At 44.9% G+C, this 22017-nt stretch overlaps 5 protein-coding genes across 5 annotated transcripts in view; all 5 read right to left on the bottom strand.

Annotated features, from left to right (window-relative positions):
• Window positions 1-1839, bottom strand: part of PCDHGB2 (protocadherin gamma subfamily B, 2) — a 3896-nt gene extending 2057 nt beyond the window's left edge. The window contains exon 1 of the mRNA XM_010850637.1: window positions 6-1839. Within this exon, the coding sequence (XP_010848939.1) occupies window positions 6-1839 (1834 nt within the window). The remainder of the gene's footprint in view (window positions 1-5) is intronic.
• Window positions 1840-3650: 1811 nt separating this feature from the next.
• Window positions 3651-6098, bottom strand: LOC104996376 (protocadherin gamma-A4-like). The gene has a single exon (XM_010850636.1). The coding sequence runs from the start codon at window positions 6096-6098 to the stop codon at window positions 3651-3653; it is 2448 nt and encodes an 815-aa protein (XP_010848938.1).
• A 33-nt stretch (window positions 6099-6131) lies between these two features.
• LOC104996234 (protocadherin gamma-B1-like) lies at window positions 6132-11370 on the bottom strand. Its single transcript, XM_010850388.1, has one exon. It carries the CDS (start codon window positions 10614-10616, stop codon window positions 8178-8180), a length of 2439 nt encoding a protein of 812 aa, XP_010848690.1. The 5' UTR covers window positions 10617-11370; the 3' UTR covers window positions 6132-8177.
• A 1290-nt stretch (window positions 11371-12660) lies between these two features.
• On the bottom strand, window positions 12661-15814 carry LOC104996375 (protocadherin gamma-A3-like). The gene is made up of 2 exons (XM_010850635.1): window positions 13391-15814; window positions 12661-12714 (listed from the first exon to the last, which is right to left on the bottom strand). The coding sequence occupies exons 1-2, from the start codon at window positions 15812-15814 to the stop codon at window positions 12661-12663; spliced, it is 2478 nt and encodes an 825-aa protein (XP_010848937.1).
• A 61-nt stretch (window positions 15815-15875) lies between these two features.
• Window positions 15876-21192, bottom strand: LOC104996235 (protocadherin gamma-A2-like). The gene is made up of 2 exons (XM_010850389.1): window positions 18321-21192; window positions 15876-15999 (listed from the first exon to the last, which is right to left on the bottom strand). The coding sequence occupies exons 1-2, from the start codon at window positions 20739-20741 to the stop codon at window positions 15964-15966; spliced, it is 2457 nt and encodes an 818-aa protein (XP_010848691.1). The 5' UTR covers window positions 20742-21192; the 3' UTR covers window positions 15876-15963.
• Between the last annotated feature and the right edge of the window lie 825 nt (window positions 21193-22017).

The following is a 22017-nucleotide window of genomic DNA, read 5'->3' as shown; positions in this document are numbered from 1 at the left end:
CTCGCTGGCCTGCAGCACGTGGTAGGACAGCCAGGCGTTGTGTCCAGAATCGGCGTCCACCGCCACCACTTTGGTGACTAAGTAGCCGGGCTGCGCGGCGCGGGGCACCGTGTCGAAGAGCGCCGAGCCGTCGGGCCCCAGCGCCGGGTACAGCACCCTGGGCGCGTTGTCGTTGCGGTCGCCCACCAGCACGCGCAGGCTCACGTTGGAGCTGAGCGCTGGCGAGCCGTGGTCGCGGGCCTGCAGCGTCAGTTCGAAGGCGCGAAGCTGCTCGTGGTCGAAGGCGCGCTGTGCGAACACCACGCCACTCTGCGGGTTCACGGACACGTAGGAAGACAGCGCGCGCGGCTCCAGGTCGCTGGCCACGATGGAGTAGGAGACGTGGCTATTGGGCCCTAGGTCAGGGTCGGAGGCGCTGACATGCGCGATGGAAGCTCCAGGTGGGTTGTTTTCTGGCACGTGGACCACGTAGGAGGCCTGGTGGAAAACCGGAGTGTTGTCGTTGACATCTGCGATGTGCAGGGTGATGGTTATACTAGAAGAGAGGGGCGGATTACCTCTGTCGGTGGCCATTACTGTGATATTGTATTCTGAGATCTCCTCTCGGTCCAAGGTCTTGTCTGTTGTTAGCTTGTAATAGTTCTTCAAGTAAGATTTCAATATAAACTCGGCCTTTCCCAAAATTTGGCAGTAAACTTCCCCATTTTCTCCAGAGTCTCTATCTTTAGTTTTTATCAAGGCGATCAGTGTTCCTGGTGGTGAATCCTCTGGTAGGGGAGTAAATACTGAAGTCACAATCATTTCAGGTGCACAATCATTCTCATCAAGAATGTCGACTTGGACACTGCAGTGGGCTGCTAGATCTCCAGGATCTTTCGCTTCTATACGGAGAGTGTAACTATTAGCAATTTCAAAATCAAAATCATCATTTGACGTGATTTCTCCTGTTCTTTGATTTAAGTTAAAAAACTGTTTCACTTGTTCATCCACATTATGAAAGGAGTAGGTGATCTCCGCGTTGACTCCTTCGTCCTGATCGGTGGCTGTCACTCGAAGTACTAAGAAGCCAGGTGGCACACCCTCTTGCAGGCTGACTCTGTACACGTCCTGGCTGAACACCGGGGGGTTATCATTGGCATCTGTAACTTGGATTTGGATCTGGGTGGTGCCACTCTGGGGTGGGTCCCCACCGTCTACAGCTGTCAGTAGCAGTTGATGAAAATTCTGCTCTTCTCTGTCCAGAGAATGTTTCAGAATCAGCTCAGGATATTTACGTCCATCTGGAGTCTGTATCTCTCTGAGATCAAAGTACTCATTGCCATTAAGGTAATATCTTTGCAGTGAATTAGGACCAGCATCCGAATCTAGTGCCGGGTCTAGTGGAAATGTTTTACCTGGCTTAGTGGATTCTCCAATTTTTAAATCAATCTTACTCTGTTTGAATAGCGGAGTATTGTCATTTATATCCTCTACTATTACTGTTACGTGGAAAATATTAAGTGGGTTTTCGGCGACAGTATCGAAATCTAGAACGCACAGAGGCTTCCTCCCACAAATCTCTTCTCGGTCTATTCTGTTACTCACAAGTAATTCACCGCTTTCAGGTTTTACAACGAAATATTCCTTCTCCCCGCTAATCCGCAGCTTCCTGGCCGACAAGTCCGGGACACTGAGCCCTAGATCTTTAGCAAGATTTCCTACAACCGAGTTTTTGGCCAGCTCCTCGGGAATTGAGTAGCGAATTTGGTTTGGGAGAGCCCCGCGGAATAAAGATAGCAGGAACGGTAACAGTACCTGCCGCCACCGCGTCCGGCCGCTCGTCTCAGTGCTCAGCCTCATCCCGTCTCCCTCCACTGCTGCTCTGCTTCTTGGTCGGGAGGAGAAATAAGCCCTCCGGGGTGGCAAAATCCGGGGTAGGGTCACTTTTTCCTGCTTTTGTTTCTTGTATCCAAGCCAGTACTGGCCTCCTCTGTTTGAGCAGGAAGTCAACCTCTTAGAGGCTCCCAAATGCATCTCTGATTATCTTCTCTCCCTTCTTTTGACCTACAGCGACGCCCAGAGGTTTTTCCCAGAAACTGCACTAATGTGTTCTAAAGGTGTTGCAAAAAACTATTTTTTTCTCCTTTTTTTAAAAAAAAAAACTTAAAAGGAATATTTGTTTTTAAATAGGCATACATTCATAAAGTTCCAGATTCAAAAGGTACACATGTCATGTTTTCCTGGCTCTCCCTCTCTTTAAACAACACATTTCTCTCAGGAGAAATCAGTGTTATGTTTTTAGTGTATTATTCCATTAGTGTGTTTTGTATCATTCAGTAGAATTTTATAAATGTTCTCCCTTTATAGGGAGACACAAAATGAAGTAAACAATATTCCATGTTCTACATCTTGCTTCTTTCACTCATTATGTCTTGAAGATAACATTTTCTGACAGTAGTACATAAAGAGGTTTCCTATTTTTTAATTTCTTATAGTTATGCACTAGCCCATCATATAATTGTGCAACAATTTAACCAGAAATATTATTTTATAAAAGAAACCCGATGTCTACTCAAACAACAATGTATTTTTCATGTTATACTAGTTATAAATAACCTACCTACCTCCTAGGCACTGAAAAAAAAAGTATCACTCTGATTCTAGAAATGCATTTTAAATGCAAGAATCCAAATATGTCTGTCATAGTCTCAGGACAAGTGATATTTCCAAATTATATTTTTAAGCTTCACTATTTTAAATGATCTCTCCTCACATACGATTTGCTTCTCAATATACATTTATTATCAGTATTTTCTTTTTCCACTCTCCATGCCAGTTACATGTATCATACACATTCTTCTTTTACTCTATGGATTGCACCACAATTTCCCATGAAGACAAAGGCATTTAGAAACTCAAACTCTTCTTCTTAAGCTTAATTGAGGCATAGTCCAATTAAGCTTTCCTTAGAAATCAAAAAGGGTCTCACAGTGATACCATAATAGGTAATTTAGAAGTTATGAAAATCACTTCTGCAATCTATTAAATATGAGTGGAATTAAATTGGTAATATTTTTGACAATCATCTGCACCAAAGAAATCATACATAGTCACTTCACATCACAAACTGTAAAATCACAATATGTGAAATGTATCAATCTGATTGAGAAATTATCCCTGTGAAAGTTATATCCAAAATTTAAACATATTCTCCAATATTTATAAGTTGTTATTGTTTAATCATAATGGAAAACACCTGTCTCAAAGGAAAGAGAAGCAAATTTCAAGCAAAACACAGTAGGGTGTAAAGAGGAAATTTAAAAATACTCAATAGAGATGAAACAATAGCCTCATACAAGAGAATGTGTTAATATGAATTTACACAATTGCTTCCTATTTTACAATTCTAGTCTATCCTTTCAGTAATGCCTAAAGAATAATGGCTTTAAAGATGTGAGATGTTACAAGTATAAAATTAAGAAATTGCTACTGACAGTGTAACCAAATGAAGGTTACAAAGGATAAATAATAACTGAAGAATCATCTGTCTTTCCACTTTAAAGCAACAGAATACAAAAAAAAGTGTTTTATTGATCTATATATGTACACACACACACACACATATATATGAAATATAATTGGAGACATTTATGGAGTTCTCTCCCTACGTTTCAGTGTGGCAAGATTTGACTCACCTGATTAAGACTGGATTCTCCTTTTGTTTCCAGTAAATCTTGAGATATCAGGAGAGGCTCGCTTTTCTCACAACTCTCCCTACTGATGAGCGTGTCCGCGTAGTTCGGCTGCGGGAAGATCACGTGACTCCCCCGAGAGTCCGCGGTGAGCGAGACCTCGTGCGAATAGGTCTGCAGGAAAGCCCGCACCCCGTCCACGCCCACAAACTGAGACGCCGGCACGCCAGCCAACCCGCTGCCTGAAGCCTGGAACAGACGCGACGTGTGCCAGTGCCGCAGTCTGAGAGCCAGTAGCACAATGACAAAGGCGAGGAAGACACAGGAGACCGCGGCCACCGCCACCACCAGGTAGAGTGTGAGGCTTGAGTCGTCAGGGTCCACTGAGGGCTTCAGGCTGCCTAGGTCAGTCAGGATGTCTGGGATGCTGTCAGCCACAGCCACCGTGAGCGTGACGGTGGCCGAGAGAGGGGGCTGGCCGTGGTCCTGGACTGCCACCACCAGGCTCTGCTTGAGCGCGTCTCTGTCCAGCAGGGCCCGCGCTGTGCGCACCTCGCCCGTGTGCAGCCCCACGGCGAAGAGCCCTGGGTCACTGGCCTTGAGCAGGCGGTAGGACAGCCAGGCGTTCTGTCCCGAGTCTCTGTCCACTGCCACCACCTTGGTGACCAGGTAGCCAGGCTCTGCAGAGCGGGGTGCCAACTCCACACCCGTGGAACCATCCGTGGGGAGGGCAGGGTACAGAATCTCAGGTGTGTTGTCGTTCTGGTCCAGCACGAATATGTTCACAGACACGTTGGTGCTGAGGGGTGGGTCCCCGCTGTCACTAGCAGTCACCAGTAGCTGCAGGTCCCTAACTTGCTCATAGTCAAAGGACTGCAAAGCATACATGACTCCAGTGTCCTTGTTTATAGAGACGTAGGTGGAGAGAGGCGACCCCTGCAGTGTGTCCTCAGCCAGAGAGTAAGTGACCCTTGAATTCTGGTTACTATCAGGGTCCTGGGCTGTTACAGAGAAGATGGAGGCTCCCCTGGGGTTGTTTTCTGGAATGTAGGCCATGTAGGAAGCATAAGGAAAGGCAGGTGGATTGTCATTGACGTCTGCCACATTTAGTGAGATGTATGTTTCTGTAGACAATGGCGGAGTTCCATGGTCAGTGGCAGTTACAGTGATGTTATATTCTGACACCTCTTCCCTATCTAGAGCCCTGAGTGTCAACAACTGATAATAATTTCCATAGGTCTTTTCAAGTGTGAACGGCAGGTTATCCAGAATGGAACACGTGACAAGGCCATTCTCTCCTGAATCACTGTCATGCACATTGAAAAGTGCAATTACTGTGCCTGGGGAAGAAGTTTCTTGGATAGAGCTGGTGAGAGATGTAACTGTGACTTCTGGAGCATTGTCATTTACATCCAGAATTGTCACCAGTACCTTACTTCTGGCTCGGAGACCAGGTCCATCATGGGCTTCTACATCTATATCATAGAATCCAGAGTCCTCATAATCCAAACCTCCCAATATCGTTATGTCCCCAGTCAGAGAATTCAACTGGAATAGCTGGGATATTTTATCTCTTACTTTCCGGAAAGAATATGTGACTTCTCCATTGGCTCCTTCATCTGGATCAGTGGCTTTTACAGTGAGTAGCCTGGAGCCCACCGTCACATTCTCCCGCACACTGATGTGGTACTCGGGCTGAGTGAATACTGGGGCATTGTCGTTGGTATCCACAAGTGTTACAAGAATCCTGGCAGTGCCAGAGTAAACCGGGTCGCCTCCGTCAAAGGCGGTCAAAATGAGGTGGTGAACCGCCTCTTCCTCACGGTCCAGGGCGTGCTCCAGTACCAGCTCAGGATACTTAATCCCATCAGCTCCGCTTTGCACGTCTAGGGAGAAGTGGACATTCGAGCTGAGCTGGTAACCCTGTAGGGAGTTTATCCCTATATCCGGATCAAAAGCTTCAGGAAGAGGAAACCTTGTCCCAGGGTTTTCACTTTCAGCGACTTTTATTTCCCTTTGCTCTGCCCCAAAGTCGGGCGCATTATCATTAACATCAATTATTTCCACTTCAACTCCAAAAATCTTCACTTTGTCTTCTAAGAGAATCTCTAGGTTTACTACACATTTGGGAGATCTGTCACAGAGCTCCTCCCGATCTATCCTGCCCGCGGTGACCAAGCTGCCGCTTCGCGGGTTCAGAGCAAAGAGCTGCGTCCTACCTCTGGAGACGATGCGGACTCCGCGCTTCGCCAGCTCCTGGGGTTCCAGCCCCAGGTCCTTGGCGATGTTGCCCACGAAGGAGCCCTTTTCCATCTCCTCAGGCACCGAGTAGCGGATCTGTTCGGCCCGGATTTTCCACAGGGCCCCCAGGAGAACACAGATCCAGATTAGCCGGTTGCATCTTGGGCAGAAAGGAGGAGACGCCATGACAGCCCCGCGGCGGAATAGCTTGCGCGCTTGGGTGTTCCCTTGGTGGAGGCTTGGGGATTCCCAGGATCTTTGGGGTCTAGGATAAGGTACTTTCACCGTTGGATGTTGGAGCTCTCGGGGGTCCTGTTCGAAGAAGCTTTCTAAAACTCCAAAGCCAGTGCGTTGTGATGCAGAAATCTTGTGGTACGGATTAAATTCCTGGTTCTTTTTTCCCCCGATTGGTGAACAGCGACACTCAGAGTCCTAACCTGTTACTGCAATCTATTCTTGGTAAAGAAAGGATCGCTTGTACACCATTTCTTTTCCGTGTTCAATTTTCTCCAAAATAATCAAAACCAAACATCTGCTGTTTAATTTGCAGTGAAAATCTATAATTGATCCAAAGCTTCCTGTACAGTAAGCCTGATAAAGTAATTTGTTTTTTCAGAGACAAGTTTTTTTGAAGAATTTTTCTACCTCTTTTAAGTTTGTTGCATTATTCTCATAGCTCAATTTCAATTTGCATTGCAAAAAGGATATGTTTACCCCTCCCCAAAAGCAAGGTTATACTTGAAAAATAGAAGAATAAATAGTTGAAAAGACAGTGTCCAAGAAGTTGGAGATCTGGGTTCTAGTCCCAACCTACACAGAAACAAGTTTTCTCACATGATTGACCCTTTAAAATCTGGGGCAAGTTTTTAATTCCCTTGTTAGAAAATATCTACTGTTTAGGAGCTAGTTTTACCCCTTTGCAAATGGGCTTGACAAATATGATAATAGCTTTGGGAAGGATATTTGTTCATTGATTTTATATAAGAAGATTTGAGACCACAGGTTATGTCTGTGAGGATCATGTTCACAGTGAGTCCTCAAACTCTAGAATAGCATATTTCATTGAGTATATACTCGAATAATTTTTCAATGCTTAACGAACGAGTCATTAATGAAGCTGCAAAACCTAAAACAAGGCATAAATAACTGATGTTAAAAGAAGTAATAAAGGTAAAAAGAAAAGTTAAACTGAAGCACTATAAAGAGCATATGGTGTTTCAGTGATCTTCTCCATATTAGGACACATCCAGAAGGTATTATCTTACTATTACTTATAACTTTAGTTTTGATTTTAGAAATAATTGGTAAAAAGGAAATATTTTAATAATTATCATTGCATGTTTTATAGCTTTCTTATTAATGAATACTTAGAGCAGTTTACTAATCTGAGAAAATTTGAGATAAAGCAGCAAGTACTCAGTTCTTTAATTATTACTCACATAATATTTAGTTTCTAGAAATTACTCATAAATTTTGACCAGACTCAAAACTCCATTAATTATTCAGAGCTTTTAAAATTCTCTGACTTTGGAGAGTAGGTTGACGGTATTTTTCACAGTCCTCAAAAAACCCACAACTTTCTGGGGGTTGGGAGGTAAAATATAATGTTTTGAAAAAAATTTGACTCACTTATCAGAAGTCTATGTTAAAAAATTATGGAAAAGTCTCTGTATGCAAAAAAATGTCCATTACATTCCTCATTATAGCAGTGACAAAGTAGATAGGGTACAAAAACTAATTATTTAAGGATGGTCAAGGAAATTACTCTTGACAGTTTACAAAATGGGAAAAAAGACCCAAAGTTAGTGATTCAAATATGAAACCTGTCAGTTTTTGCTATGTATGATAAAGCAAAAAAGTGCTGAGACTTAATTATTGAAGGTTATATTAATACATCACAGAAAAAGATAAACAACTAAAATGTATTTGATGAAAATGAACAAAAATTTTAACTTAAGAAGAAAGAAATGTTAGTACGTTTAAAAAAAAAAGGCACATTACACATCAACTATGTAAGGGCAGTGCTATTACTAAGGGCGGTGACAGAAAAAGCTGTTTTTAGCAGGATTTGCTGATGTATAGAAATGCCAAGAGTGCAAATTGAGAAGTAACAACCAGTAATAATTAACCATCAAGACTACTGAGCAATCAAGAAACCAATCTCAACCCATCCAACATACCTCCTCTCCCACTACCATCACTAGAACAGTGAACAAGGACCAAAATTAATGATGCACTATTGAAAATAAAATACAGCAATAAAATCTAATTAAGTCTGCAAAAACTCACGTGATGGGAAAAAGAGGAATCACAGGCGATTTGGGGATCTTCATTACTGGTACCTATATCCATAGAGGGATCTTCACCTAGGAGATCCCCAGGGGGAGCCGTTTCCAGGGTCACATTGTGAAAATTAAATTCCGTCTTAGCTGATTGAGAGGCAACGCACAGATTGTAGGAATAGGGCAACGTTCCCTCACTGTAGTGGGGGAGAACTCCAGGTGCAGACTTGACACAGAGACCAGGCTTAAAGCAGCCCCAAGCAGCAGGGCTGGAGGAGCGTCGCAGGTGCAGGGCGACCGCCAGAATCACCGCGAGGAGGAAAAGCACCGAGATCAAGGCCAAGGCCACCACCAGGTAAAACTGCAGCTCAGCTTGGGGGTCAGACGGCGCGGGCTGGTCGCTGAGGTCCGGCAGCGCCTCCTGCAGGCTGTCGGCGAAAACCAGGAGCAGCGTGGCGGTGGCCGAGAGGGGCGGCTGTCCCCCATCGCGCACAGCGACCAGCAGGCGCTGGCGGGCCGCGTCCCTGTCGCCCAAGGCCCTCGCCGTGCGCACCTCGCCCGTGCGCAGCCCCACGCTGAACAGTCCGGGCTCGCTGGCCTGCAGCACGTGGTAGGACAGCCAGGCGTTGTGTCCAGAATCGGCGTCCACCGCCACCACTTTGGTGACTAAGTAGCCGGGCTGCGCGGCGCGGGGCACCGTGTCGAAGAGCGCCGAGCCGTCGGGCCCCAGCGCCGGGTACAGGACCCTGGGCGCATTGTCGTTGCGGTCGCCCACCAGCACGCGCAGGCTCACGTTGGAGCTGAGCGCTGGCGAGCCGTGGTCGCGGGCCTGCAGTGTCAGCTGGAAGGCACGCAGTTGCTCGTGGTCGAAGGCGCGCTGCGCGAACACCACTCCGCTCTGCGGGTTCACGGACACGTAGGACGACAGCGCGCGCGGCTCCAGGTCGCTGGCCACGATGGAGTAGGAGACGTGGCCATTGGGCCCCAGGTCAGGGTCGGAGGCGCTGACATGCGCGATGGAAGCGCCAGGCGGGTTATTTTCTGCCACGTGGACCACATACGTGGCCTGGTGGAAAACCGGAGCGTTGTCGTTGACATCGCGGATATATAGGGTGACGCTTGTACTGGAGAAAAGGGCAGGCTTGCCTTTGTCAGTGGCTGCGATGGTGACATTGTACTCTGCCTTCTGCTCTCGGTCTAGGGCACCATCAATCACTAGTTTGTAGTAATTCTTAGAGGTGGATTCTAATTTGAAGGGAACTTCTTCCTGAACATAGCATGTTACCAAACCATTTTGCTCAGAATCCTGGTCTTGAACTTTAATGAGGGCTATTACAGTTCCCAGGTCTGAGCCCTCAGGAATCTGGTTAGAGAAGGACATGAATGTCACCTCTGGGGCATTGTCATTCTCATCAACAATTTCAATCTGAACATTACAGTGAGCCGTGTGTACTCCTCCATCCTTGGCTTCAACACCCAACATGTATCTACTTGTCTCTTCAAAGTCCAATGTACCATTGGTTGTGATGTCACCAGTATTTGGATTGAGAATGAAGAGGAGGCTGGTAGTTGCTGGGGCATTGAGGAAGGCATAGGTGATTTCTGCATTAATGCCCTCGTCCTGGTCAGTGGCCATCACGTGCAGCACGGAGGTTCCCCAGGGCACATTTTCTTGGAGGCTAACCCTGTAAGTGTCCTGGCTGAACACTGGAGCATTATCATTGGCATCAGTGACCTGTATCCTGATCAGGGTAGTGCCACTTAGAGGTGGGTCCCCACCATCCATGGCAGTCAGGATTAAATGGTGGGAATTCTGCTGTTCTCTGTCCAGAGGTTTTTCCAGCAGTAACTCTGGGTATTTACTTCCATCAGGACTTTCCTTCATTGACAGAGAGAAGTGCTCATTGTGGCTGATGAAATATTTCTTCAGTGAGTTACCATCTACATCTGCATCTTGTGCAGAATCCAGAGGGAATTTTACCCCTGGTAAGGCTAACTCAGAGATTTCCAAGTCAATGCTTTTTGCAATGAAACGTGGTGCATTGTCATTAATATCTTGAATTGCAACACTTACATGGAAAATAGTCATTGGATTGTCAGCAACCATTTCAAATTCTACAGCACACTCAGATTTTCTCCCGCAAATCTTCTCTCGATCTATCCTGCCACTCACTAGCAAATCCCCATTCTCTGCTCTCACACTGAAAAAGTCCTCTGCACTAATCCTCAGTTTTCGAGCTGGCCACTCCTGGACACTGAGCCTTAGATCCTTGGCCAGGTTCCCCACCCATGAGCCCTTGTCCAGCTCCTCTGGAATAGAGTACTGGATCTGCTGGGAGATTGCCCCGCGCAACAATGACAGCAGGAAGAGAAATAGTACCTGACTTTTCATTGTTTCAGCTTTTCTGAAGCTCCTAAGCATTTCTTGAACTTCCTGGGAAGCTGCTCTTCAAGATGTCTCTGGAATGTTTAAATAATCAACACAGCACCCTGGACTTCTGTGATTTGAGGGTATGATTTGCAGAAGGTGCGTCTGCATTCCGATGTGTACAGGACAAAGCAAGAAAGAAAACACTGCCGGCCACTCCTGCAGAACTGAAAACGTTTATCTTCCCTTTGGTCAACAGCGGCCCCAGGAGGTTGCCTGAGAAAACTGCATATTACCCAACTACCTATTCCTCAAAGTGTAAGCTCTTGAATCTATTAATATATATCTTGTCTTTTTATTTTTTAGAAAGAACAAACTATTCAAAATTTCCCTTCAAATCTGATATTGTCTAGATTTCCATCATCTTTTAAATGTTGCCATCATTTTATTCTTCTTTCTTCATTAAAGATTTTCCATAAAGCATACAGCTTTTATTTTGGAGGGCAAAAATATCTTCAGTGATTCTACTGTATTTATAAACACTGGCATGACTAGTATCATGACTAGTATGGATGTAACTAACTAGGTTATTGTTAGTGGATAAAAACATTTAATCTTTGGAAAACAGAGAAAGTAAAAATCCTAGACTTATTTTACTATATTGCTCAGCATTTTAACATATATGTAACCTTCCCATTAAGTACAAAGGAGCCTGACAGTTTGTTAAAGAGACCAATCTAGTATTTGAGCATACATCTGCTTTTATAAAACTAAATATTGTGTAAGTATATTTATTTTAGTGAAATCAGTGCTTTTTTTACTATATGATTTTATACACAAATACTCCTTAATTCAAATACTCAGTTCCAGTCAATTTATACATTAGTAAGTGTAATGAGTTTGATCACTGGTAAATCTTTGAGAGGAATCGAAAGTTCTTAGACACTCCCATTTTGAAACTTACGTATAATCCTTAAACCAGTCTTAGGTAAGTAAAACAGACAGCACCTTTATTTCAAATGCACTACCAAATTAGATGCACAACCAAAAAATTTGTTGTTACCCTGCAGCTCTAATCCATACTCCTTTTACATTCCAGTCAAGACAGATTATTGTTTTCCTAAGACATCCTTTCCCTTGTTTGCCCTAGTTCATGTCTTGATACTTTCTGTTCCTTTTATTATAAACCCTCCTCCCCTTTTATTGTAATGAAGTCTTCAGTTCAGTTCAGTCAGTTCAGTTGCTCAGTCGTGTCCGACTCTTTGCGACCCCATGAATCGCAGCACACCAGGCCTCCCTGTCCATCACCAACTCCCAGAGTTCACTCAAACTCACGTCCATCTAGTCAGTGATGCCATCCAGCCATCTCATCCTCTGTCCTCCCCTTCTCCTCCTGCCCCCAATCCCTCCCATCCTTTTTAGTGAAAATGGCATGTCTGAGACCTCTTATTATCCATACAAATAGATGCCTTTGTACTCTATGTATTTTCCCAATATATGTGTAGGTTATATTTTATATTAAATTCTTAGAAAATTCTCTTAGTATCATAAAGATTTTTCCTAAAAAATATTCCAAAGGTAATGTGCCTTTTTTCCACGATGCACTTGCAGGTTTGAGTGAGACTACACACTTCTCTGTTTTCAGCTATTTTGTTCAGGCTCTTTCATCACCCACTTTTGAATGTATCCCTTCGTAACACACTGAAGGAGAGATGTACTCCTTTGTTTAAGATCTAATGAAATCTATGTAGGCCTAATTTTGGATGACTCTGGTGTAACTTTATGGGTGAAAATAATTTAATAAATTTCAAAATGGGTCAACAATTTATAGCCCAAGAAAGTTGTAGGACTCCTGGGACTTCCCTGGTGCTCCAGTGGCTAACACTCCAAGCTCCCAATGCAGCAGGCCAGGTTGCATACCAGGTAAGGGAACTAGATCCCATATGCTACAAGGAAGATTGAAGATCCTGAGTGCTGTGACCAAGACCCAGTGCAGTCAAATAAATATAGAAATATTTAAAAAAAAAGTTTTAGGACTCCGTTTCCATGGTTGAAATGGACGGTCTGGAAATCTCTAAAGAGGCTAAGACATATCTCCTTACATTTTATAATCTGTCTCAAAGGACAAGGAATGCAACTCCAAGGCTCGTAACTGTTTAGGCAATTGAGCTTCCCACCTTCAGAGAAAAGGCTGAAATCCATATGGATACACACAAATACACACACTTTAAGTATACCAAGTAGGGACTACATGCCAGGTAAAAGAATTTGACAAGCCTCTATATTTTTTACCCTGTTGTTTTTATGTTATCAGGATGAATCCAGTTTGGTCTGTCTTGGAAGGAGTTAAGCATCATATTATTAGAGCCTAAAATACTATATACTTGTTTATCAGGATAGGCTAGGTAGGCTGAAGTGACAAACTTCATCATTACAGCAATTTAAAATAAAAACATCTACTTATCACAGGTATACAAATCAATGTTGAGTCAACCACAGGGCTCTTCCTTCATTGCAGTCATTCAAGGACTTAGATAGGAGGCACAGTCACAATTTCAAATAATAAGTTAGAGATCTGATAATTCTTAAAATGACAACTAGGACTTCCTCTGGGAAGAGAGTCACATACTTCTTTACTAGGCCCACTCAGCTATATCAGGCAAGGAAGTGCAGCCCCACCACAATCCCAGAAGAGAGGAATACATTTAAACAAAAGAACCAATGACTACTTCATTGCTTTATTTTCAAATAAATGTGTATTAAAAATTTATAATAACCACATTGGCATAACTGTTCTTAAAAATATTAAAAGAAAGAAAGAAACTCACCTGGAGCTCGTTGGGGTCTCCTTTCATTACCAGTAAATCTTGAGATATCAAGAGAGGCTCGCTTTTCTCACAGCTCTCTTGACTGATGAGCGTGTCCGCGTAGTTCGGCTGCGGGAAGATCACGTGACTCCCCCGAGAGTCCGCCGTGAGCGAGACCTCGTGCGAATAGGTCTGCAGGAAAGCCCGCACCCCGTCCACGCCCACAAACTGAGACGCCGGCACGCCAGCCAACCCGCTGCCTGAAGCCTGGAACAGACGCGACGTGTGCCAGTGCCGCAGTCTGAGAGCCAGTAGCACAATGACAAAGGCGAGGAAGACACAGGAGACCGCGGCCACCACCACCACCAGGTAGAGTGTGAGGCTTGAGTCGTCAGGGTCCACTGAGGGCTTCAGGCTGCCTAGGTCAGTCAGGATGTCTGGGATGCTGTCAGCCACAGCCACCGTGAGCGTGACGGTGGCCGAGAGAGGGGGCTGGCCGTGGTCCTGGACTGCCACCACCAGGCTCTGCTTGAGCGCGTCTCTGTCCAGCAGGGCCCGCGCTGTGCGCACCTCGCCCGTGTGCAGCCCCACGGCGAAGAGCCCTGGGTCACTGGCCTTGAGCAGGCGGTAGGACAGCCAGGCGTTCTGTCCCGAGTCTCTGTCCACTGCCACCACCTTGGTGACCAGGTAGCCAGGCTCTGCGGAGCGGGGTGCCAGCTCCACACCAGTAGAACCATCAGTGGGGAGGGCAGGGTATAGAATCTCAGGTGTGTTGTCATTCTGGTCCAACACAAATAGGCTCAAAGACACGTTGCTGCTGAGTGGAGGGTTCCCACTGTCACTAGCAGTCACCAGTACCTGCAGATCTCTAATCTGCTCAAAGTCGAAGGAGTGCAGAGCATACAGGATGCCAGTGTCTGAGTTTATGGAGACGTAGGTGGAGAGAGGCGCCCCTTGGATGGTATCCTCAGTCAGTGCATAGGTAATGTGGGCATTCTCAATGCTGTCAGGGTCCTGGGCTGTCACAGAGAAGATGGAGGCTCCCCTGGGGTTGTTTTCAGCAATGTAGGCAGAATAGGAGTCATGAGTGAAAGCAGGTGGGTTGTCGTTGATGTCTGCCACATGCAGGGTGATGTGTGTGTCTGTGGACAGTGGCGGACTACCCCCATCTGTAGCTCTCAGAGTGATGTTATATTCAGACTCCTGTTCACGGTCCAGAGATCTGGTGGTCACTAAGCGGTAATATTGGTTTATTGATTTTTCTAAATTAAATGGCATATTTCCCAGGACAAAAACTGTGACCTGTCCATTTTGCCCGGAATCCCTATCATGCACGTTGATAAGGGCAATTTCCCTTCCAGCAGTTGACTCTTCTGGAACTGATTCTGTGAGAGAAGTAATTGTAACTTCTGGGGCATTGTCATTCACATCCAGAACTGTGACCAGAATCTTAGCTCTTGAAAGAAGACCTGGTCCATCTTGTGCTTCTATTTTAATTTCATAGAAAGTAGCATCCTCATAATCTAGATTTTTTAATATCGTTAAGTCCCCAGTCACTGAATTGAGATTAAAAATCTGAGCGATTTTCCCAGGCATTTTATCTAGTACATAGGATACTTGAGCATTGAATCCCTCATCAGGGTCAGTGGCATTCACTGTGAGCAGCCAAGTGCCTACCGGCAGGTTCTCTTGAACACTTACTCGATACTCAGGCTGGGTAAATACTGGTGGATTGTCATTTGCATCTAGAACTGTCACTTGGATGCCCAAATTGCCAGAGTGGACAGGGTCACCACCATCAGAAGCAGTGAGGACAAGTTGGTGAACTTTCTTTTCCTCCCGGTCAAGAGACCGCTGCAGCACCAGCTCTGGATACTTGGCCCCATCAGTGACACTCTTCACAGCCAGGGAGAAGTAGTCATTGGGGCTGAGCTGATAGTTCAGCAGAGAGTTCGTGCCCACATCTGGGTCAAAGGCAGTCTTAAGTGGAAATCGAGTTCCAGGAACTGTTAGTTCACTAATTTTTATTTCCAATTCCTCCGTCAGAAAATCAGGAGCATTGTCATTAAGGTCTTTAATTTCTATTTCTACTTCAAAAATGTTCAATTTGTCTTCAACCAGGATGTTAAAACTCACCAGACACTGTGGACTCTGAGCGCAGAGCTCCTCCCGATCTATCCTGTCCGCGGTGACCAAGCTGCCGCTTCGTGGGTTCAGAGCAAAGAGCTGCGTCCTACCTCTGGAGACGATGCGGACTCCCCGCTCCGCCAGCTCCTGGGGCTCCAGCCCCAGGTCCTTGGCGATGTTACCCACGAAGGAGCCTTTGTCCAGCTCCTCTGACACCGAATAGCGGATCTGCCCGCATCCGGTCTTGCACAGCGTCCCCAGAAGCACGCAAAGCAGGGCCAGTCCTCCGCACTTTCTGAATCTCTGGTAATTGGTCATTTCCGTTTTGGTGAATTATTTTCTCTGAATTGGGTTCCAGTTTCCCAAGGCAGACTTCAGTCTTATTTTCTCAAGGAACGAAGACTTTCGTGGGCCTAATTTATAGGTCACAGAGCTGGCTGACTGACGGGGTGAGCTTTGAGGCAGCGTCAGATCTTCCGAGTGTGATTTGCTGGTTCTCTGCTCTTTGGAAACAAGGAAAAGGACTAGTTCTTCAGCGGCGTTTTCCTTCTTGAGTGGTGAACAGCGACGCTCAGAGGCATAACCGTTCACTGCACGCTCTGACAAATCTAAGAAATTTTTAAGTTTCCAAGCACCTGAAATTCTTTTTGTTCAGAGGTAATGAGCTCAGTTTTTGTTTTACATAACTGAATCACTATATGTCAAAAGATTTAAAGTATCTTCCTTAATAATCCATGAGTTAACCTGAATGCCACTAATATTGCTTCAAACACGCTGAAATTACTGTTATGAAATGTTCAAAGTTTAAGAAGTGCACAGAAATATCAGTCATATTTATAAGGTATGCCTCTTGAAATCTGTCCTTCATAGCTTGGCATTTTAGTTTCAGTATTTTTCATTTAACCCATTCATTAAACATATATATAATTGAGTATCTGACAATACTTGGGGATTTAACGATACAAACACAGCTACTTCCTTCATGGAGTTATAAGGATATAAAAGCAAACAAGGAATTATAGTGCAGTGAGATACTGACATAAGATCAGAGGCCAAGGGCAATAAGAGGGCCTCCAACCTGGCCTTGGAGGTTAGCAAAGGTTTTCCCAAGAAACCTGAGAGGAATGGATCACGGAGGGGTAAGGCCTGGATATAAGACAGAAGAATATGGCAATACCTAGATGTGAGAGAGAAACCACAGAACTTCAGGGTACTGAAAGTAGTCTGTTTTGCCTAAAATTAGAGTGTGAAGATGTTTTTAAGGACCAAAACTGAAACTAGTAGAGATAAACTTTTGTTTTGTATTCCAGAAACCCCTTTCCTGTATTTGTTTTCCTCTCCAAAGCACAATAATAGGAACTCATTTGTCACTTCAATCATGATGCATTATATAGCGATGCATAAGGCATTTATTTCAAGAAGAGTTACTGTATACACTAAAAGGAACTTTGTTTTCAATTTTCCCCAGTTTGTACTATTATTCCACAGTGAGTGCCAACTTTATCTCAAAGAAACTGATGTAATAGTAATAACACAATTTCCCTCAGATGCCCTTAAACAGTGAAGAATCACATCTTAAAGAACGATGGCACCATTATATACATGACTTAGTACAGGATTATTTCCAAATAAAAGATGATCTCAGTTACACAGAAGTGTATTTTTTGTTCTTTGTTATTAAGTATATAACTAACATACTAAAAGCCAACATGGGAAGAGGAATGGGGGAGGAAAACTTGGTTGTAAGGGGGACTGATGTTGGTGGAGGAACTGGAAACATTTTCAACAGCTGCTGTGAGTAGGAAACTTTGAGACGAGAAATGTAAAAGGAGAATCTTTAGGGGCAATTATTTGATATGGTCTCTGAATCCCTTGAGGATATATATTATTTTTAAAGATAAAAAGGCAATGTTGTTTCCTCATATGAGAAAAATAAAATAACAGGAAACAGACACATCTTAACTATTATACAAACCATGTATTATATTAATACAGCAAATGATAACTCAATTACTCTTAAAGGAACACAGAGCTACTTTAGAGGCTAATGACATTCTGAACTAAACAGAGACTGCGTGACATACCTTCATGAAACATGGTGAAGCATATCTATTCTTAAACACATCTTTTAATAGGGAAGATCATTCAAATAAAAAAACATGAGGAATCTCACTGCTAAACTGAAGGAAAAACAAAGACTGAGATGAAAACAAACCACTACAGTATTTATTAATATTCATAAACAAATATAAAGCATAAAAGTATTAAATTTTAAAAGAGGGAGATATTTGAGGAAACAAAAGTCAACATTCATATATCTAACAAAGAACTGTTGATTCGGGTGGATTGGGATGGTTTGCTAAGGGATGAGAAAGAAAGTAGGAGAAACCAGATACCCCAGTTCCTAAGGCTGTTTTTTTTTGTTGTTGTTAATGCATTAATTTTTTTTAACTGGAGGATAATTGCTTTACAATATTGTGCTGGTTTCTGCCATACATCAACATGAATCAGCCACAGGTATCCATATGACCCCTCCCTCTTGAACCTAAGGCTCTTTTGATAATCTAAATATCATCTTCAGCTACTAATTCCCAATTTATACTAATGACACAATGATTCTAGCTCCTCTTCCCTGTTACACCATGTGAACACTTAGAACTAGTGAGAAATAATTCATAAGGACTATTTCTTAAAAATTGAACATGTCCACAAAGAAATATGGGAAATAGAAAAGGTATGGTAAACTGTGGAGACAGCTAAGTAATTAGGTAAATTCATGTCTTTTAGCAAAGTAACTCACAGGAATGTTAGGAAGAGAGTTTACCTGAGAAAATGTTTCTTCTTTATCTTCAGGTAGAAATTGAGGTTCTGAAACAAAATCCTTTTTCTCACAGCTCTCCTGGCTGATGAGCGTGTCCGCGTAGTTCGGCTGCGGGAAGATCACGTGACTCCCCCGAGAGTCCGCCGTGAGCGAGACCTCGTGCGAATAGGTCTGCAGGAAAGCCCGCACCCCGTCCACGCCCACAAACTGAGACGCCGGCACGCCAGCCAACCCGCTGCCTGAAGCCTGGAACAGACGCGACGTGTGCCAGTGCCGCAGTCTGAGAGCCAGTAGCACAATGACAAACGCGAGGAAGACACAGGAGACCGCGGCCACCGCCACCACCAGGTAGAGTGTGAGGCTTGAGTCGCCAGGGTCCACTGAGGGCTTCAGGCTGCCTAGGTCAGTCAGGATGTCTGGGATGCTGTCAGCCACAGCCACCGTGAGCGTGACGGTGGCCGAGAGAGGGGGCTGGCCGTGGTCCTGGACCACCACCACCAGGCTCTGCTTGAGCGCATCTCTGTCCAGGAGGGCCCGCGCTGTGCGCACCTCGCCGGTGTGCAGCCCCACCGCGAAAAGCCCTGGCTCGCTGGCCTTGAGCAGGCGGTAGGACAGCCAGGCGTTCTGGCCTGAGTCTCTGTCCACTGCCACCACCTTGGTGACCAGGTAGCCAGGCTCTGCAGAGCGGGGTGCCAACTCCACACCCGTGGAACCATCCGTGGGGAGGGCAGGGTACAGAATCTCAGGTGTGTTGTCGTTCTGGTCCAGCACGAATATGTTCACAGACACGTTGGTGCTGAGGGGTGGATTCCCACCATCCTGTGCTGTAACCCATAACTGAAGTTCACAGAACTGCTCATAATCAAAGGAACGCAGTGCATAGAGGACACCGGTGTCAGAGTTGATGGAGATGTAGGAGGACAGGGGTGCACTCTGAAGGGTGTCCTCAGCCAAGCTATAAGTTACATGGGCATTGTCGTTGCTGTCGGGGTCACAGGCCATCACAGAAAAGATGGAGGCACCTCTGGGGTTGTTTTCAGGAATGTAGGCAGAATAGGATGTGTGGGGAAAGGTGGGAGGGTTGTCGTTGATGTCTGTCACCTGCAGCAAGATGTAAGCATCTGTGGATAGAGATGGGCTCCCTCCATCTTTAGCAGTTACAGTGATGTTGTAAGAGGAAAACTGTTCTCTGTCAAGGACTCTAGTTGTAACCAATCGGTGGTAATTGTCCACTGACCTTTCTAATTTGAAAGGAAGGTTCTCTGGGAGTGAACATGTGATAAATGCATTCTGCCCAGAGTCTCTGTCATGTACATTGAAAAGTGCGATTATGGTTCCTGGAGGAGAATCTTCAGGAACTGAACTTGTAGCAGATGTCATGTAGAATTCTGGGACATTGTCATTCACGTCCAGAACTGTGACAATGACCTTCATTCTGGTCAGAAGGCCCGGACCATCCTGAGCTTCAATATCAATTTCATGGAATTTGGCATCCTCATAATCTAGGCTTTTTATGATTGTTATTTCTCCAGATGATGACTTAAGCTCAAATACCTCTGAGGTTTCTTCAGGGTTTTTCTCCAGAAAATATGTCACCTGGGCATTGTATCCCTCATCTGCATCAGTGGCGGTCACTGTAAGTATCCGTGTGCCTACGGGAGTATCCTCTGGAACACTTACACGGTACTCGGGCTGTGTAAAAACAGGAGCGTTGTCGTTCACATCCAAGACCGTCACGCGGATGCGGGAGGTGCCAGATCTGATAGGGTCGCCCCCGTCCAAAGCCTTGAGAACGAGGTAGTGTACGGCCTCCTTCTCACGGTCGAGAGCGCGTCCCAGCACCAGCTCCGGGTACTTGTTACCATCCATCCCGCTTCGCACGTCCAGAGAGAAGTGGTCATTTGAATTAATTTCGTACTTTTGGAGAGTGTTCTCTCCGACGTCTGCATCATGCGCGCTCTTAAGAGGGATCCGGAATCCTGGCATAGTCGTTTCACTAATTTTTAGCTCCACTTCCTCTACTCCAAAGCGAGGGGCATTATCGTTAATATCTTTTATTTCCACTTCTACTGAATAAATACTCAATTTATCTTCCAGGAGTATGTTAAAACTCACCAGACACCGCGCACTCTGGGCGCAGAGCTCCTCCCGGTCTATCCTGCCCGCGGTGACCAAGCTGCCGTTTCGCGGGTTCAGAGCGAAGAGCTGCGTCCTACCTCTGGAGACGATGCGGGCTCCGCGCTCTGCCAGTGCCAGAGGCTCTAGCCCGAGATCCTTGGCAACACTGCCCACGAATGACCCTTTTTCTATCTCTTCTGGCACTGAATAGCGCATCTGCCCAGCTCCAACCTTCCACAGGGCCGCCCAAAGAAGGCACAGCAGTACAAACCTTCTGCGATGTGGCAAATTTAGCAGAGCCGCCATTTCTTGAGCTGCAGTCTTTTCTCCCAGGCAACTTCCGGCCTCCAGCTCGGGATTCCAATCTTTATTCCTCAGGGTCTGAGGTGACCAGCATTCACGGGACCCAGGTCTTTGTGGAGAGAACTAGTGGGCTGTTGCACTGAATTTCTTTGCCGCCCCGAACCTTGCGGGCCAAATGCCCAGCCCTTTGTGTTATGGAAATCGTAATGTTGGATTGGATGTCTCGGGGTTACTTCTTAGGTAGTCAACAGCGACGCCCAGAGGCCTAAGTAATTTCTGCATTCTCCCAGGCAAATCCAGTTACTTCGTGTTACTCCTGTCACTTTCAAGATGCTTTGAAGAATTGTACAGTTCTAAGATACCTGAGAGATTGCTCTTTCAAGTCAGGAGTCTTTTTTTTCCCTTCAGAATGAATAAGAATGGTGTGAATGAATGTGATCTTTATAGTAGCAAGGAAAACACTGTTGAACTTTGGAGGCACTAATCAGGTAGCCTCTGCCCTTAGACCAAACATCTTCAAACTCTAATTCCATATTGGGAGAAAGTAAGATTAATCTAAAAACATTAGCTACATTATATTCTAATGTTATATATTTTAAATTTCTGTGCTTAATGGCTTAGTATTGAACTTCGAAACCTGTATTTTTTCCATAACCTGTATTTAAATTATTGAGTTATCAGACACTTAACTGAGTGACTAACCTTTGCCTGACACTTTGCCTGATTGATACTGTAGACAGAACTGGTGCACCTGATGAACACAGTCCCAGTTCTCAAGGGAATTTACATGATAAGGGAGGACACAGTAAACGGAGTGTTTTAATAGAGTATGACAACTGCTATGATGGTTGGAAACCCTGGGCAATGGGAAAATACATAGGAAGGATATTCAGCCTGGGTGGAAGGGGTGGTCAGAAAACACTTTTCAGGACAGGATTGAACCTGGATCCTAAAGGGTATGACTGAATCAAGAAAGAGGCTAGAGTAGCGTTCTAGAACTAAGGACTAACCAACTAGAATGCTTGGAGTGAGAGGCAGCAAAAACATGAAGGAAACTGAAGGTGGTTTGTTCTTTTTCCAAGACTGTTTTGGCTATTTGAGGTCCCTTGATACCCCACATGAATTTTGGGATAGACTTTTTTCTACTTATAAAAAAGGCATTGGATTTTGATAGCCATTGAATTGAATCTGTAGATTACTTTGGATAGTTCTATAAGTTTTTGACAAATATTCTTTGTCAGTTTAAGTACATTTCCTTCAGTTTTCAGTTTGCTAAAAG

This window comes from Bison bison, unplaced genomic scaffold (genome assembly GCF_000754665.1).
Source record: "Bison bison bison isolate TAMUID 2011002044 unplaced genomic scaffold, Bison_UMD1.0 scf7180017864291, whole genome shotgun sequence".
NCBI lineage: Eukaryota > Metazoa > Chordata > Mammalia > Artiodactyla > Bovidae > Bison > Bison bison.
Note: the sequence above shows the minus strand (reverse complement) of the source record. Positions and strands in the feature narration are given on the sequence as shown.